Source organism: Nycticebus coucang, chromosome 4 (assembly GCF_027406575.1).
Source record: "Nycticebus coucang isolate mNycCou1 chromosome 4, mNycCou1.pri, whole genome shotgun sequence".
Taxonomy (NCBI): domain Eukaryota; kingdom Metazoa; phylum Chordata; class Mammalia; order Primates; family Lorisidae; genus Nycticebus; species Nycticebus coucang.
Genome location: NC_069783.1, coordinates 133186005 through 133201724, shown reverse-complemented (window position 1 = coordinate 133201724; position 15720 = coordinate 133186005). Strand labels below are relative to the sequence as shown.

General features: G+C 53.9%; 1 protein-coding gene across 2 annotated transcripts in view; it reads right to left on the bottom strand.

Moving 5' to 3' along the window:
* PPIL2 (peptidylprolyl isomerase like 2) overlaps positions 1-15720 on the bottom strand; it is a 30122-nt gene that overhangs the window by 1959 nt on the left and 12443 nt on the right. The window contains exons 8-21 of one of the 2 annotated variants that reach the window (XR_008379688.1): positions 15334-15423; positions 14391-14466; positions 12988-13148; positions 11943-12018; positions 11314-11420; positions 10895-10984; positions 10551-10584; positions 9935-10052; positions 5075-5131; positions 4353-4425; positions 4199-4261; positions 3956-4092; positions 3598-3719; positions 1266-1471 (exon numbers count right to left, since the gene is read on the bottom strand). Coding sequence is in view for 1 of the 2 variants with exons in the window: in XM_053589510.1 (XP_053445485.1) it covers positions 3623-3719; positions 3956-4092; positions 4199-4261; positions 4353-4425; positions 5075-5131; positions 9935-10052; positions 10551-10584; positions 10895-10984; positions 11314-11420; positions 11943-12018; positions 12988-13148; positions 14391-14466; positions 15334-15423 (1179 nt within the window). In the remaining variant the exon portion in view is untranslated. Of the gene's footprint in view, positions 1-268; positions 1472-3597; positions 3720-3955; positions 4093-4198; positions 4262-4352; positions 4426-5074; positions 5132-9934; positions 10053-10550; positions 10585-10894; positions 10985-11313; positions 11421-11942; positions 12019-12987; positions 13149-14390; positions 14467-15333; positions 15424-15720 lie in introns of those variants that run through there. The other variant, XM_053589510.1, reaches the window with a different exon arrangement.

Here is a 15720-nt window from a genome sequence, read left to right as displayed (position 1 = left end):
AACCACTGGGAGGCCTCGTGCCATTACCACCCTGCTAGGGCAATCGGGAGATAGCCCTGGTCCTGAGTGTCCATAAGATTCTTCACTTAAATTGGAGAGAATCTTATAAAATCCTTCTGACCAATTTTTGTATATACTAAAACTCTATTTAAAGCTTTTATATGTTCTGGGCAAGTTTACTGCTCCTTCAATCTGAGCACTTTGGTTTTTGTATTGTTGTCTTTTTGTGATGGCATTGATTGCAAATTTTTTACTAGTACTTGTATGATTTTATTTTTTTTTTTGTTTTGTTTTTTTTGGTAATTGATACCAACAAAACCTTTTGATCACTTTTTTGTTGGTCTTCTGCAAAATACAAGGTCCTTTTAAAACCAAATGAACTGACCGTGAGCTGGCTTCAGGGGAAATGATATTCACAAGACCATAACCAGATGTGGTGAAGTGCTGGAATGTCCCACCCTCTTAAATTCCTAAACAATAAATATCACCCATGACTTATATTTAAATTATTTAAAATAATTTTTCCTCCAACAGTGAGAGGTATTGTCAGGATTATAAATGCATTTAACTTAACCTAGTGTATCTGGCACAGTATGTTTGCTTTAGAAATGTGGTTTAGTTTTGTCATTTTATATATATACAAATAGTATTTTTATATTTTAATGATTATTCTTGATGGCATCTGTCAAATTTTAGAAAGGATCAGAAATGAGAATTTTCCCAAAAGTCCTTTAATTAACATTGTGACCTCATCAGGTAATTACAAAAGCCAACTCGTATTAATACTAGAAAACTACAATTTAAGCTCTAAAATGAACTATAGAAATGTAAACCCTCATTTGTCAAAGGCCCTTGTTTTTGTAGGCACCATCCTCTGCCCTGGGGTAAGCGTGGGGCCTGCAGCCTCCTGTCCTGCCCCCAGTGAGGCTGGCTGGCTGTGGCGGCCTAGAGGACTGCAGAGCTCGAGCACAGGCTACCCTCAGTCGCCCTATCCTGTGGCCTTGGCTCTGGCCCTCTGTCTGTCTGAGGTTTACAAATAAAGCTTCCAGTGTCAATTGTCTTGTTTGAAATTGTGCCCACAGTTGACAAGTTGTGCCCTGATGCAGACGGACCAGCCCTGGTTTCCTGTAGAGTGTCGGTAGCAGGAGGCCTCAGGGTCCCCAGGCACCCCCACCCCCGCCAGGGCAAGGGGGTTGCAGGTTCTCCCCACAGCCTACTGTGCCCTCTCCTGGGTGTGTGAGCCTTTAGAAAGCCCCAGAGCTCACCTGCTGGGCCGGCTGCAGAGGCACACACCTTCCCAGCAGCAAGGAAGGCCAGCAGCTGGCATGGTGCAGTGACAAGGGACTGCCGAGCTTGGTGCAGGGCAGTGTGTGGACAAGTGGGGTGGGGGCAGTCCGGAGAGACAAAGGGCTGTGCCTGCAGCTTCAGCATCAGCAATGGTACATTCTGGAAGTCGCAGCTGTTGGACTTGCTGACAGAGTCAAGGTTTTGGGTGAGGGAAAGAAGAAAAATCAGAAACCAAGCCTAAGTCAGGATTTAGTGTGAGGAACGGGAAGGGGGTAGTGACCCAAGGAGGACAGCATGTGTCAGGGGCAGAGCCCGTGCCATCAGAGAACACTGACTTGCCTGCCTAGCCCCCCACCCCCACCCAGGGCCCAGGCAACAGGGCCTGAGACTCAGAGAATAGAGGCCAGATTGGCACAAGCTGAAGACAGAACAAAAGATGAGCCAGAGCCAGAGTGGAAAATTTAGCAGAAAATTGGGGGCCAAGGGAAGGGTCTCCTAAGTTAGGAAACGCTGATACAGTCGCCCAGAGGCTAGGAGAGGCAGGGACCAGGTACAGCGTCCTGGTGCACAAGGACAGGCCCTCCAGGAGGGGGAACCTGTCATCTTCCCCCAGGTGAGGGTCTCCTCACCCCTCTGACTGTAGTGAGGAGGGGCAAGCACACCTAGGATAGAAGCCTGTTGCCCCCACATCCAGTCGCCCCAGAGCCCAAACAAGGGGTAGCAGAAGAGGTTATGAAAGTAATGTCGGTGCTCTAGTCCAGGGTCCTCAACCTTCACCAGTCAGAAGCCCCTGAGGGTTTGTCGAAACAGATTGGGGATCCCACTCCCAGCATCTTGGGTTAAGAAGGTCTGGGGTCCAGGAACTTACATCTTTAAGGGTCCCAAGGAATGGCACTGGTTGTGTAAATAAGCAGTCCCTGACAAGGTGGCAGAGTGGGGGGAATAAAGCCAGCTGAGGCTGGACACAGTGGCTCACACCTTTAGCTACCCTGCATGGGAGTCTGAGGGAGAATGAGCTTTGGAGTCCAATGGTTTGAGTCCAGCTTAGGCCACACAGTGAGACCCTGTGTCTATAAAAAATAATTTGAAAAGGGTGGCACCCATAGCTTAGTGGGTACTCCAACCTAGGAGTTTGAGGTTGCTGTGAGCTATGATGCCACAGCACAGCTCTCTACCCAAGGAAACAGAAAATAAAGAAAATAAGCCATCACTGGTTGAGCTTTAGCATAGTGTCAATGAAGAATAGTGATAGTTATCAGAAAAAGTTGTTAAAATATTCCTTCTTTGGGGGCAGCACCTGTGGCTCAAAGGGTTGGGTGCTGACCCCATATGCTGGAGGTAGTGGGTTCAAGCCCGGCCCCGGCCAAAAACTGAAAAAAAAAAAAAAATATTCCTTCTTTGGTTCAGTGCCCGTAGCTCAGCAGCTAGGGAGCTGAGCCGGAAGGGGGTGGGTTCAAATCCAGCCTGGGCCTGCCAAACGACGACAACTACAACCAAAAAAATGCTGGGTGTTGTGGCGGGCACCTGTAGTCTCAGCTACTCAGGAGGCTGAGGCAAAAGAATCACTTAAGCCCAAGAGTTTGAGGTTGCTATGAGCTGTGAAGCAACAGCACTCTACCAAGGGCAACATAGTGAGACTCTTATCTCAGAAAAAAAAAAATTCCTTCTTTCTTTGTAAGGCTGAAGTTTTTTAGAAACTTTAATCAAAACTACATATTCGGGGAGCACCTGTACCTCAGTGGGTAGGGCACCAGCCACATACACTGAAGCTGGCAGGTTCAAACCCAGCTTTGGCCAGCTAAACAACAATGACAACTGCAACAAAAAAATAGCCGGGTGTTGTGGTGGGCACCTGTGGTCTCAGCTACTTGGGAGGTTGAGGCAAAAGAATCACTTGAGCCCAAGAGTAGCTGTGAACTGTGACTCCACAGCACTCTACCCAGGGCAATATAGTGAGATTTTTGTCTCAAAAAAAAAAAAAAAAAAAGAAAAGAAAACCAAAAACCAGTCAGGAGCCAGAGTCCTTCCTCACTAACCCAGGCTGCCCACAGGGGGTCTGAGCCTCAGGCCGGGTCTAGGGCAGTTTCATGCCCGGAGGTCTGAGAAGTAGGCTCTGGTGGGGCTGAGGCCTTGGAAACAGGGCCAGGCCACCTGGCACCAGGTGAGGGATGAGGAAGCTAAGGGCTCCCAGGGCCAGGAAAAGGAACCCAAACAACATGCAAGAGCTTTATTGGGTTGCAGCCCGAAGGCAGGCCCAGGAAGGCGGAAAGCTCAGGGCAGATGCACAGGCCCCCAGCCCCATATTCCTACCGGAACCCAGAGCCACCGACTGCTGCTACCAGGAACTGAAGTCCCCAAAACCTCGGCTGGGCTTTTTCTTGGCCAAGGGGATGGCTGCACTGGTGGATGGCTCTTCTTCTGCTGCTCGTTTTCTGAGAAGAACAGAACAGGACTCCAGCACCGTGCAGGCCCCAGGCCCCCACACCATCCTGACACATCCACTCCACCTGCATCCCTCCCTGCCAAGCCGGCCCCAAATAGCTATTACGCCCACTTCCCCCTGACTCTGTCCTGGCCAGGCCTTCACAGGGGAAGCCCCCCTGGCTGCTGTAGCCCCTTAGCACATGCTCAGGTCCAACTCACAGGCCTGTCAGCCCCTCCCACTCACGTGGCTGCTGGGCTGATGTACTTGCCCACCCCCTGGCGGAACGTCTGGGGGCCCTGGCTCCCGGCCTGTGGCTGGCTAGTCTTCACTGTGGTCTCCAGGGCCACCTCCAACTGGGTCTTCTTCCGCTCCTCAGCAATCTGTGACACGAGGACTGGGCTGACCCACAGTGCCCTGGGCTAGGGGCAGCGAGGAAGGAGGACACGTCGGGTCGCTCCCCAGGTGGCAACATCGCGCCCTCCTCACCTGAGCATCAGCCTCCTCGTACGGGTCCACAAACACCGTCGTGGCCTCGATGCAGATCTCCTCCTAGGAGCAGAGGGGCTGAGTGTACAAGGGCCCTCGCTCACCTGCCTGCTGGCCAACCTCAGTGGCCTCCCACATCTCCCTGAGCACGTACCTTAGGGCGGTCAGTTTTGGGGTCACTCTCCACATTCTCCATCGCTGTCAGTGTGTCAAAGCCCCCAACAACCCTGCAGCAGAGGGCAGAGGTGGATCTAAACACACTGGGGGAGGGCACCCCACCCACCCCCATGTCAGGAAGAGAGCAGACCGGGGTGCTGGGACATCACTTGGCCGGGGAGGGCCTGTCTGTCCTCTCCAGCAGCCATGAAAGAGGGCTCCAAGCAAATCCAGCTGGTTTGTAAGTAAAGTTTTATTCGGACAGAACTTCCAAATAAAGTTTCTTAATACTGCCTATGTCTGTTCTGAGTGGCAACTGCAGAGCTGGGGAGTTGGGGTCATGGAGACTATGTGGCCCACGCAGCTAGAGACCCTCCTCGAGCCCCTACGGGAGAAGTCTGCAGACACCTGAACCAGAGGCTGAGGAGAGAGACAGACCTGCACAGACTTGGGATTCAAGCACTGCTGGGTCTGAGACGGCAACTGGCCAGGCCGAGTGGGGACACATCTCCTCTCCTGAGCCCGGCAGGCCTGGAAAGCCAGACTTTCCACCCAGCAAAAGCACCCAAGTCCCCACTCTGCACAGCCTCAAGCCCAGCAGCGGCAGGGAGACCCCCTGAGTACAGGGCTCGGGTCTTAGAGAGGCAGTGAGGTAGGCCCAGCTGGGGAAGGAACCCACTTGCTCACAGGCTCCTGACTTCATGTAGCCACATCTCTTACCTCCCGAAGATGGTGTGCTTCTTATCCAGGTAAGCACAGGACCGGAATGTGATGAAGCTGGGGGGAAGGCGCGGGTTAGGGGAGTGTGCTGGTGTCCCCACCTGTCCTGCCCTGGTCCTAGCCACTGCTGAGCACACACCAGGAGCTGCCCACCTCCCAGGGGTGCACACGTGAGTGTGCCCCACCTCCCCACCTCCATCAGCTAAAGCCCCCACGTCACCCCTGACCTCCAGGATCCCAGGCAAGAGCCCAGAACAGCCGCACCTCCCGCCAGGTAGGCCCTGTGCCTAGAGCCAGGAGGTAGCGGCCGCTGGCTAGAACCTGCCCTTCCAGCCACAGGAGAGGTAGCTGGGATAGAGACACATGGAACACCAGAGTGGGGCCCACTCCATCAGAGCCTACCTGAAGGACCAGGACTCAGAAGCAGGAGAAAGGAAACAGGAAGCTGGGGAGTCGGGGATGGGAGGATGGGAGTGAAGGGACTTGAGAAATATGGGTGACAGAAGGAATCACAGACCAAGAACACGATCCTGTCTGGTTTTGTCGCTGTTGTAATCCCACCCTATCTGTATGCCACATTGGCAGGTACCGAGGCCAGGTTACAGTTAACTGTAACTTTGGATTTCACACCGATGGCCTTCTTGATGTAGACCAGAGGCAAGACATCTAACTTCTAAACCAGGAGAAAGGCAAGAGGAGAGGGTGGCGCCTCTGGCTCAGTGGGTAGAGCACCGGCCCCATATACCGAGGGTGGCAGGTTCGAACCCGGCCCCGGCCACACTGCAACCAAAAAATAGCCGGGCATTGTGGCGGGTGCCTCGGGAGGCGGAGGAAAAGAATTGTCTAAATCCAGGAGTTGGAGGTTGCTGTGAGCTGTGATGCCTCGGCACTCTACCCAGGGTGACAAGGTAAGACTCTGTCTCAAAAAAAAAAGACAAAAGGAGAAAATGAAATGTAACACAGGGTAGCTAGAAAGCACCAGGTGAAACAGCAGGAAGCAGTGTACTGAGTCACAACTGTCAGGATGAATGAAAATAAAACAGAATCCAGGTGTGAGCCTCTAAAAAGACAAGACTCCTGTGTAAAAACCTTGAAAGGCTAGCAGAGGATGGAAGAACCAGACACCACCCGGGTGGGGGCTTAAGGCACCCAAGACACAAAGCATCGAGACCTGGTCTCAGCCACTGCAGGGACCAGCTCTCCAGTGAGAGCTGCAGGACTCAATCTCCACGCCACGTACAATCTGTACCACTCGGCAAACCAGAGCAAACCAGCCCTCTCAGGGCACCTAAGCCCCCAGCTCTGACCACACAGGGCCACCAGACACATCTCCACAGATGTCCCATCCAAGACTGTGCAGACAACTCTGGCCTCCGAGCCATTCTCTTTCTCTTACTGACTTCTAACACAGGTAAGGAGGCTAGAAAAATAAATCTCGAATGAAAATATTGATGTGAGGGCAGCGCCTGTGGCTCACTGAGTAGGGCGCCGGCCCCATGTGCCGAGGGTGGCAGGTTCAAACCCAGCCCCGGCCAAACTGCAACAAAAAAATAGCCGGTCGTTGTGGCGGGCACCTGTAGTCCCAGCTGCTTGGGAAGCTGAGGCAAGAGAATCGTGTAAGCCCAAGAGATAGAGATTGCTGTGAGCCGTGTGACGTCATGGCTCTCTACTCGAGGGCAGTACAGTGAGACTCTGTCTCTACAAAAAAAAAAAAAAAAAGGAAGAAAGAAAATATTGATGTGAGAAAGCTGTGTACAAAAATGGTCCTAAAGGAGAGCACCAAAACAAAAGCCAAGGAGAGTCAAGTGTGCCAAGATCTTTAGGAGAGGCAAGACGGTGCTTTGGGCCATGTCACCACTGGACTGAAACACGGCTGAGCCAATATAAGACCCTGAAGCAAAGCGTGGAAGTGCACAGTAGAAGTCAGCCAGTTCTTCACCACCAAAAAAGTTGTCAGTCCAAATCAACAGTCAAACAACGCTGCTAACCTTTTCTGATATCAGAAAGATTGTTTATTATGAATTTGTCAGATGACAGTTAACCAAGTTTACTATTTGGAAGTGCTAAAAAGGTTGCATGAAAAAGCTAGACGAGGGCAGAGCCTGTGGCTCAGTGGGTAGGGCACCAGCCCCACATATAGAGGGTGGTGGGTTCGAACCCGGCCCCGGCCAAACTGCAACAAAAAATAGCTGGGTGTTGCGGCGGGTGCCTATAGTCCCAACTACTTGGGAGGCTGAGGCAAGAGAATCACCTAAGCCCAGGAGCTAGAGGTTCCTGTGAGCTGTGACACTATGGCACTCTACTGAGGGCAACAAAATGAGACTCTGAAAAAAAAAAAGAGAGAGAGAGAGAGAGAAGGGAAGGGAAAAAGAAAGAAAAGAAAAGAAAGATAGAAAAAAAAAAAAGAAAGAAAAGAAAGATAGACAAAAAACCCTGAACTTTCTGCCAAGAACTCATGGCTCTTGCATCATGACAATGCACCAGATCACACGGCACTGTCTGTGTGGGAGCTGTTAGGCAGTAGACAAATTGGAACACCCTCCCTACATACCTGAACTGTTCCCTAGTGACTTTTTTCTTTACCTGAAGATAAAGGAAATATCAAAAGGAAGACATTTGGATGACGTTCACAACATCAAGGGTCATACGATGACAGCTCTGATGGCCTTTCCAGAGAAAGAGGTCCAAAGCTGCTCTGAAGAGTGAACTAGGTGCATAGCTTTCCAGGGACCACTTCACAGGTGAGCACAGTGAGCCAGCAGTAAGATGTGCAGCACATTTTTAGGGCGATTTTGAACAACAGCAACCAGCAAGTAGTACAGAGGGAGCAGCCCCCAGAGTTACAGACCAGCTGTCTGCGGTCATGGCCAGATACCAGCTAGGAAAGCAGCAGAGAGGACAGACGCCAAGAAGAATCAGCCAAGACAGAAACTGAAACAGTGACACAGAGAGCGACAAATGACAAATGCCTCATAAACCACCAAGGAAGCAAGGAACACAGACGCGGTTAGGAGAGAGCAGGGCGGCATGACGCATCAGAGAGGCCGACAAGGCCCTATGGAAACAAATGCGAGAATCTAGGGTTGGGGGAGTTGAACTGTGGCCTGACAGAAATCTGCCAGGGCTCGGCACCTGTGGCTCAGCAGCTAGGGTGCCAGCCACATACACCGGGGCTGGCAGGTTTGAATCCAGGCCTGCCAAACAACAACTACAACAACAAAAATATCCAGGCGTGTGGCAAGAGCTTGCAGTCCCAGCTACTCAGGAGGCTGAGGCAAGAGAATCACTTAAGCCCAGGAGCTAGAGGTTGCTGTCAGCTGTGACACCATGGCACTCTACCCAGGGTGACACAGTGAGACTCTTGTCTCAAAAAAACAAAAAGAAAGAAAGAAATCATCCACCGGCCCGAAATGGAGGCCTGGGAATCGTGTGAATGACTCCGAGCTGTCCTCAGCTGGTAACAGCTGAGCCAGTGTGACTTTAACTCCTGCAGACCACAAACAGTGGCAGCCCCGCTCACACCACAACCTGCTCCGGCCAGTTCACACGCCCAACACCGCACACCACAGGTGGAGAGTGAGGCAGCGAGGACCATGGGGCAACGATGACAGGCCAGGGCTTCCTTCAGAATGCCAAGGAGACACCAAAGGAAAGGCCAGGCCACTCTGATTTCTTTCTTTTCTTTTTTTTTTTTTTTTTTGAGACAGTCTCACTTTATTGCCCTTGATAGAGTGCTGTGACGTCACAGCTCACAGCAACCTCCAACTCCTGGGCTTAGGCGATTCTCCTGCCTCAGCCTCCCAAGTAGCTGGGACTACAGGCGCCCGCCACAACGCCCAGCTATTTTTTTGTTGTAGTTTGGCTGGGGCCGGGTTTGAACCCGCCACCCTTGGTATATGGGGCCGGCACCTTAGCCACTCTGGTTTCATGGAGGTCTCATCCCCACACTCTAGGAGGACGAGAGAATCCGATGGTCATCAGCGTAACAAATGTTAAGAAAAAAGGCCTCTGGAAATTCAGCCCCTTCTCTTAGAACAACAGACTGTCAAATGTCATCAGATGACAAAACAGCATTTCAGTGGGGGCCTAGGATGCCAGAGCCTCCTCCCCGCAGGCCCAGGCAAGGATGTGCACACCAGGGGAGCAGAGAGGACTCCAGGTTTTGCTTTATATAAGCTTGAGTTTCTAGAATACCCAAGAAAGTCTAAATAAAAAGGACCTGAATTATAAGAGAATTTGATAAATTAGCTAGAAATAAACTAGTTTTTCTCTACATGAGCAAGAATTAACAATTGAAAATAATTTCACTTACAAAAGTATCACAAAGTATAACATGAAATTCTCACATGGTAGCTTAAGACAAGGGACTCCTGCGAAGATAACTATGAAACCAAAGGTCAAATCAAGCCACGCTTGTGGACGGTGGATAAACGGAACGTGCACACCTGTCCTTCCACAACTTGGTGCCCAGCACCCAGCCCTTGCTGCCAGCTGTTGCCCACCCACTACCCTCCACGCATACCAAGACACACGCTCTGCCAACTGCCAGTGCCTGCCTAGTGGCTGAGCTCCCCAGTCCTGGCCTGGCCACACGCACATGCTAGTTCCCACCTTTCTGGACCTCATGGTTAAGAGGTGACTTCTGCTCTCTTAAGGGCACATGCTGCCAGGGCCTGCTCTCCGTGCCAACTGGCTCTGGGGCATCCCCTTTTGATGCTGGGGCACATGCCCAGCCTAGAGGTGCCACATGCTACCTGGATTGGTTTCAAGCCAGTATAACCCTCAGGGAGCAGCTAAGAGGAAGAACCACAGGAAGCTTTGGGCCACCCCCCACGCCCCAGCCAGGCCCAGCCGACTCACAACTGAGACTTGTTGCTGTTGGGCCCAGAGTTGGCCATGCTGAGGATGCCCCTTCCCGTGTGCGAGAGGTTGGGCCGGAACTCATCTTTGAAGGGCTTCCCCCAGTATGACTCCCCACCTGGGTAAGAAAGCTACAGTCAGCAGCAAGAATGCCAGAGCCCAGCTGGGCCTGCCCTGAAAACTGCCTCCCAAGGGGTATCCGGCCTCGCTGGGCACACCTGGGGCAGCAACACCTTAAAGACTGGCCTTGGTCCTCAGCCCCCACACCCACATGGGCCCCCAGATGACTTGCCCCAGGATAGGCAGTAGAGGGTCAAGGTCTATAGGGTAGGGTGGGGGCCAAGCAGCTGCCAGGCTGGGTTTGGCTGGAGAGGCCTGGGCAGTCATTTCTGGGGGCCCAGGAAGGGGGTGACACACTCTTGTCCTATCCCTCATGTGGGCCCCATAACCACCAAGAAAAGGGTTGGGCCTGAGGGCAGAGTGGGGGGCTGGGCCCAACCCTAGCCTTGGGGCTCAGACTTCATGTCTGAACTCTCCACACAATCCTGCTCGCTGGCGCCCTCATGCCCCACAAACAGCCAAGGGGCCTAGGGAGGGGACCAGCACCAGCACCTACCTGTGCCTGTGCCCGTGGGGTCACCCCCTTGGATCTGTGAAGAACAGAAGCCCGTAAGCCATTCTTGCCCCGAAGTCCAGAGCCCGCCCCCAGGTGTGCTCCAAAGGGGGTGGCAGGACCAGGGGCCTCCCACCCACCCTTGTAGTGAACCTAGTTCCACCTGGGCTGGGGACTCAAGGTTATCAGAGGCTGCAGGTTCCCTGGGAGACTCCCAGACAGATTCCCCTTCCGGACCAGCCCTAGTGTGGCCTGGCCCAGGTGTCTGGGACAGGGCTGGGAAGGGTCCTTCCAGCTCTGACATCCCATCAAGTACATCTTGTGCAGCCAGGGACTCCATCACTCACCACGAAGTTCCTGATGGATCTGTGAAAGATGGTGCTGTCGTAATAACCCTTCTTGCAAAGCCTGATGAAGTTTTCACAGGTTTTCGGTGTCTGAAAAACAGCCCCAGTACTTTTGTGAGGCACATAGCAGCCAAGTGCAGGTCACAAAAGCCACACGGGGCCTTTATCACAGGGCAGATACGTGATCAGATGCCCCGCACTACAAGTGAGGAAGAACCTGCCAGCCACAGCGATGGTCCTGGGCAGGGCAGCAGGCAGGCCAGACCCTCTATAGCCATCAGGCCCCATGGGGAGGACACAGGGATACCCTCCTGGGGACAGGCTACAAGCACATACTCATGACAGCTCCATGTTTAAGACACAGCTGACCATAATCCCAGAAAAGCTCTGAGGCAGAGTGAGGGCAGCTGCCCACCCACCAGGTCACAGTGCAGCTCCAGGTTGAGGTCGCCCTTGCTGGTGTGCAGCCGCACGTAGCCCTTCTTCTTGACAAACTGATAGCGCAGCACGTCCTCGTCAATGGCAGCTGCAAACAGAGGCCCAGACTCGGCGCCCACCCTTACCCCAGGGCAGCCCCGCCACTAGTGCTGGGCACAGCTCTGGGAAGAGTGCTGGCGGGAGCAAGGGGCCAAGGATGACCCAGGCCTCGCAAGCTCACTGGGCTCATGGGGCAACAGTTACAATAGGTGCCAGAAACTCCCAGAGTTGGGCGAGCAGGGCAGTCAGAGGGCAGAAGAATCTGGGGTTCAGGGGATAGTGGGGGGGAGAGACCCCACAAGAGGACAGTGCCTGAGTGCCCATGGAGCCACAGGGACATGAAACTGTGAGACTGTGAGACAGGGCCAAGGCCACAGAGTCAGGAGAGGATCTCCTGGCCCAGACCTGGCACACACAGCAGCCTCCCTGACCCCAGCACAAAACCCACTTGCCAAGAGGGCCCAACCCTGCCCACCCACTCCACTGAAAACTGCTGAGGAAAGCGGCAGTGGGAGGGTAGCCGCCTGCGACACAGTGATGGGGCTGTGACTGGAGCAGCAGAGGCATGTACCTGCTTCGTGTGTGGTCTCCGGAATCATGGCAGTAGAGGTGAAGGAGGCGCTGACCTTCCCTGTGGAGTAGTGGGCCTGCCAAGAACACCAAAGCAGCCCCTCAGTGGCACGCCGGGTGCTGGCGGGTGGGCACAATGATGCCTACCTGCAGGCCAAACACACGTGCACTCTGCACCAGGCACACGTTCTCTGCTCTAGCTCTCTCCTCCAGAAGGGTATCCCTGACCCCTACCAGTGGGCCCAACAGGACAGCCCAGCCAGCATTGCCCTTCCCTTAGAGCCCAGTCAAGGGGCTGAGGACAGAGACACAGTGACAGCAGGGGGAGGAAGGCCACAGCTGGCCCAGGCCAATGGCCCCCAACTTTCATGACCTATGTGAAAGCCTGGAACAAAATACCCCAAGGGTCCGGCCCCCTAGAAGCAGGCGTGACTCCTTTCTTTTTAAAAGTTCACTTTTTACAGTAAACACATTATCTCTTTAATCAGGAGAAAAAGGCCCAATAAATATTTTTTATCATAGAGAAAAAAAGATGGTTTCTCCCCATCAGAACGTAACACACCAAAGCATTAGAATGGGGAGATCACGGACAACAAACTTTCTTTTCTAAATTTCCCCAATTTTCCAGAATTTGGATAATTCTTTAGCAGGGAGAGTCTCTACCTTCCCCCTACAGTTCCCCTGGCTCTGCCTAACATGCTGAAAAGCAAACGTAATGATCCAGACAGGCCCACGCAGGGCAGCAGCAGACACACTGACCCTCACCACACTGGCCCCCAAACGCCCGACTCCGTGAGGCAGACCTCCACGACTGGGGCCACACCCCTGCAAGGAGCCATTCACCAATCTGTTGCTTCTCCACTGTCCAGTGTGGGGGTCAGCCCCACCCCTCCCACCTTCTGGAGCCAAGCCATCTCGGCCACCCTGAGGGCTGGCACCAAGGGACCTGGGGACACTGCAGCCCTGGGGGTCCCCCAGTGCCCCACAAGCCCCTCCCCAGGACAGGCGGGGAGAGGGACCTCAGCCGAGTGCCCTCCAGCACTCACAGCATTTAGCTTGTCCACTTTCTTCTTCTCCGGGACCTTCATGGTGGCAGCCAGAATCTCGTCCCCTTTGAACTCCTTGTAGAGCTCCTGCAGGGTCTCCCGTGTCTCAGTGTTCATGTTCTTCAAATAATAAGATGGGTCCTGTTTGGCCTTCTCTTCATCTACAAAACAGTACCGTGGCCCTGAGCAGCCAGGGTCCCAGCAAAACCCCCAAACGTGCTTGACGGCCCTGTAAATCCAGAGCAGGTCCCAGTGGCAGAAACCACAGGTAGGTCAGGCTACAGGTCCCAAGCTGCTGCCACTGTATCACAGCAGGCAGTGAGGCCAGGTGCCCAGAGCACACAGAAGGCCTGTGTGAGTTTATAACTTCAACAGTTTTGTGGGTTTTTCTTTTGGAGACAGAGTCTCACTCTGTCACCCAGGCTAGAGTGCTGTAGCGCCATAGCTCACAACCACCTCAGATTCCTGGGTTCATGTGATCCTCCTGCCTCAGCCTACCAAGTAGCTGGCACAGGCACCCATCACAATGCCTGGCTAATCTTTCTATTTTTAGTAGAGAAAGGGTCTCGCTCTTACTCAGGCTGGTCTCAAACTTCTGAGTTTAAGCAATCCACCCGCCTCTGCCTCCCAAAGTGGAAGGATTATAGCCATGAGCCACTCAGCCCAGCCTAAAAGTAATTTTTTTTAATAATTCAAAGGTCTGGGACCTGTGATACCCCATTGGATGTGAAATGCACCATCCATCTGTGACCACTCAAGAGGGGCCATGCTGCCTGCAGGGAGAGGGGTTAGAATCCCTGGTCCACAGGGTATGGCTGGACCCCAGACACCACAGGCCTCTGGGTCTCCCAAGCTCAGATCTACCCCAACCATGTGCTCAGCTGCCTGAATTCGAAGCAGTTCACACAACAAGCGCCACATGTGCGGAGATGCTGCTCTGTGGTACAGAGACCACTCAGGCCACCTGAGCAGGATGCAACTGGCTCCTCCAGCACTGCACGTGGCTACAAGTCAGCACAGAAAACCCGAGGACCCTCCTCACCCTGCAACCTGCTCCCTGACGGCCCCGGCTGGTACACAGGGAACACAGGCCCAGCTGGCCACAGCATCAGGCCTGACACAGCCCAGAGCCTCCGAGCCAGTGCCTGGACACAGCAGTGGTCAACAGGAACCCAGGGAGGTACATGGCCACAGCTGAGGAGGAGAAAGTGAGGTGATGTCCTGGCAGGGCAGCAGGTCCAGCCCGCCTGAGGTTCTATAGCTGTTGCTGCCTAGACTCTCAGGAAGTGCAGGCCTGTCCAGGCTTGAGTCCTCTGCCCCAGGGAGGCAAGGGCTTTGCCAGGGAAGCGCAAGTCCTGCTCCCCTAAACCCTCAAGCCCAGCCCAGCCCATGGCTATACACACCTGGATCTATCATTTTCATGTTATTCTTAACATGAAAGAAGTTGGAGACATTGAACTTGTCCAAATTGGTGGGGTCCTGTAGTAAAAAGAGAACCCCAGCAAAAAAAAATTAAAAAAAAAGAGAACCCCAACAGCACAAGCCCAGTGCCACAGCCAGGCGCCCAGCCTGCAGCCTGATGGCAGCTACAGGAGACAAAGGATGGGCAGGCTCCAGGAGGGGAAGAGCCAGCGTTGCACTGAGGCTGGGGGTAGGGAACAGGGCAGGTGGGGGCACCTTTGTCTCAGGAGACTAACAAGCAGGGCAGGGTGGAGACTGCTAGCTCATAGCTGCTCACCAAACTGCATGCTGTCCCTCCAGGGCCCACAGCTAACAAGCATGCCTTGATGTTAGGTGGCCACGGACAGAAACGTGGACAGCCTGTGGGCCGACCTCGGATTAGAATAGGACCAGCCACAGAGAGGAAGGAGCTGTACCCTGCTTTCTACATCAGTGTCTCCTCAGTTCGCTGGGCTCTCTGACCCTGCAGGGAGGCCTGTGCCAGATGCTGGGCCCAGAGTTCCTGCCCTTGAAGTGCTGGGCAGAGCCAAGCCTGCAGAACAGCAGCTACACTCCAAGAAGCTTTGAGGGACCCTGACATGAAGCTGGGGGATCAGAGAGGAGGACGTGAGAGCCACACACACAAAGCAGGTGGTCTTGCAGAGGCCTGGGCGGCTTGTAGGTGGGGCACTGAGGGCAGCTGAGGAACCACAACCAGGCAGGAATTCCAGGAATTCCTGCCCCCCGCAGGGAGCCACACAGACGTTAGGGCCCTCTCAGCAGGATGGACACACTCGCCTTGCAGGGGCCACACAAAGGTCAGGGCCCCTCTCCTGGGAAGGACACACTCGCCTTGCAGGGGCCACACAGAGGTCAGAGCCCCTCTCCTGGGAAGGACACACTCGCCTGCAGGGTGATGATGTCCTGCCGGGAGAAGGGCTCATCTGTCAGTAGGTCTCGGAAGTTCTTGGCCTTGATGTTTAGCTGCTCCACTGCCTGAGGCCGGAAGGATACGGTATCAGGCACCTGCCCCCAAGCCTTGGCACAGTGACCTGGAGGTGGGAAGCCTGGAGTCACCCAGCATCGAGAGGGGATGAACGCGAGACAGTTATGCATGCCCCACACACAGCAGCAATGGTGAAGGCAGAGCCAGCTGGGCCCCAGGCACCAATGCAACCTCTGAGCACCTCCATGGGGAGGCTCTTGTCATACATGTGCACAGAGCAGCAAACAGGCCCAGCAGACCCATTCCGCCTTTCCCAGCACTTCCTGTGCCAAGCCCCAGCAGGCAGC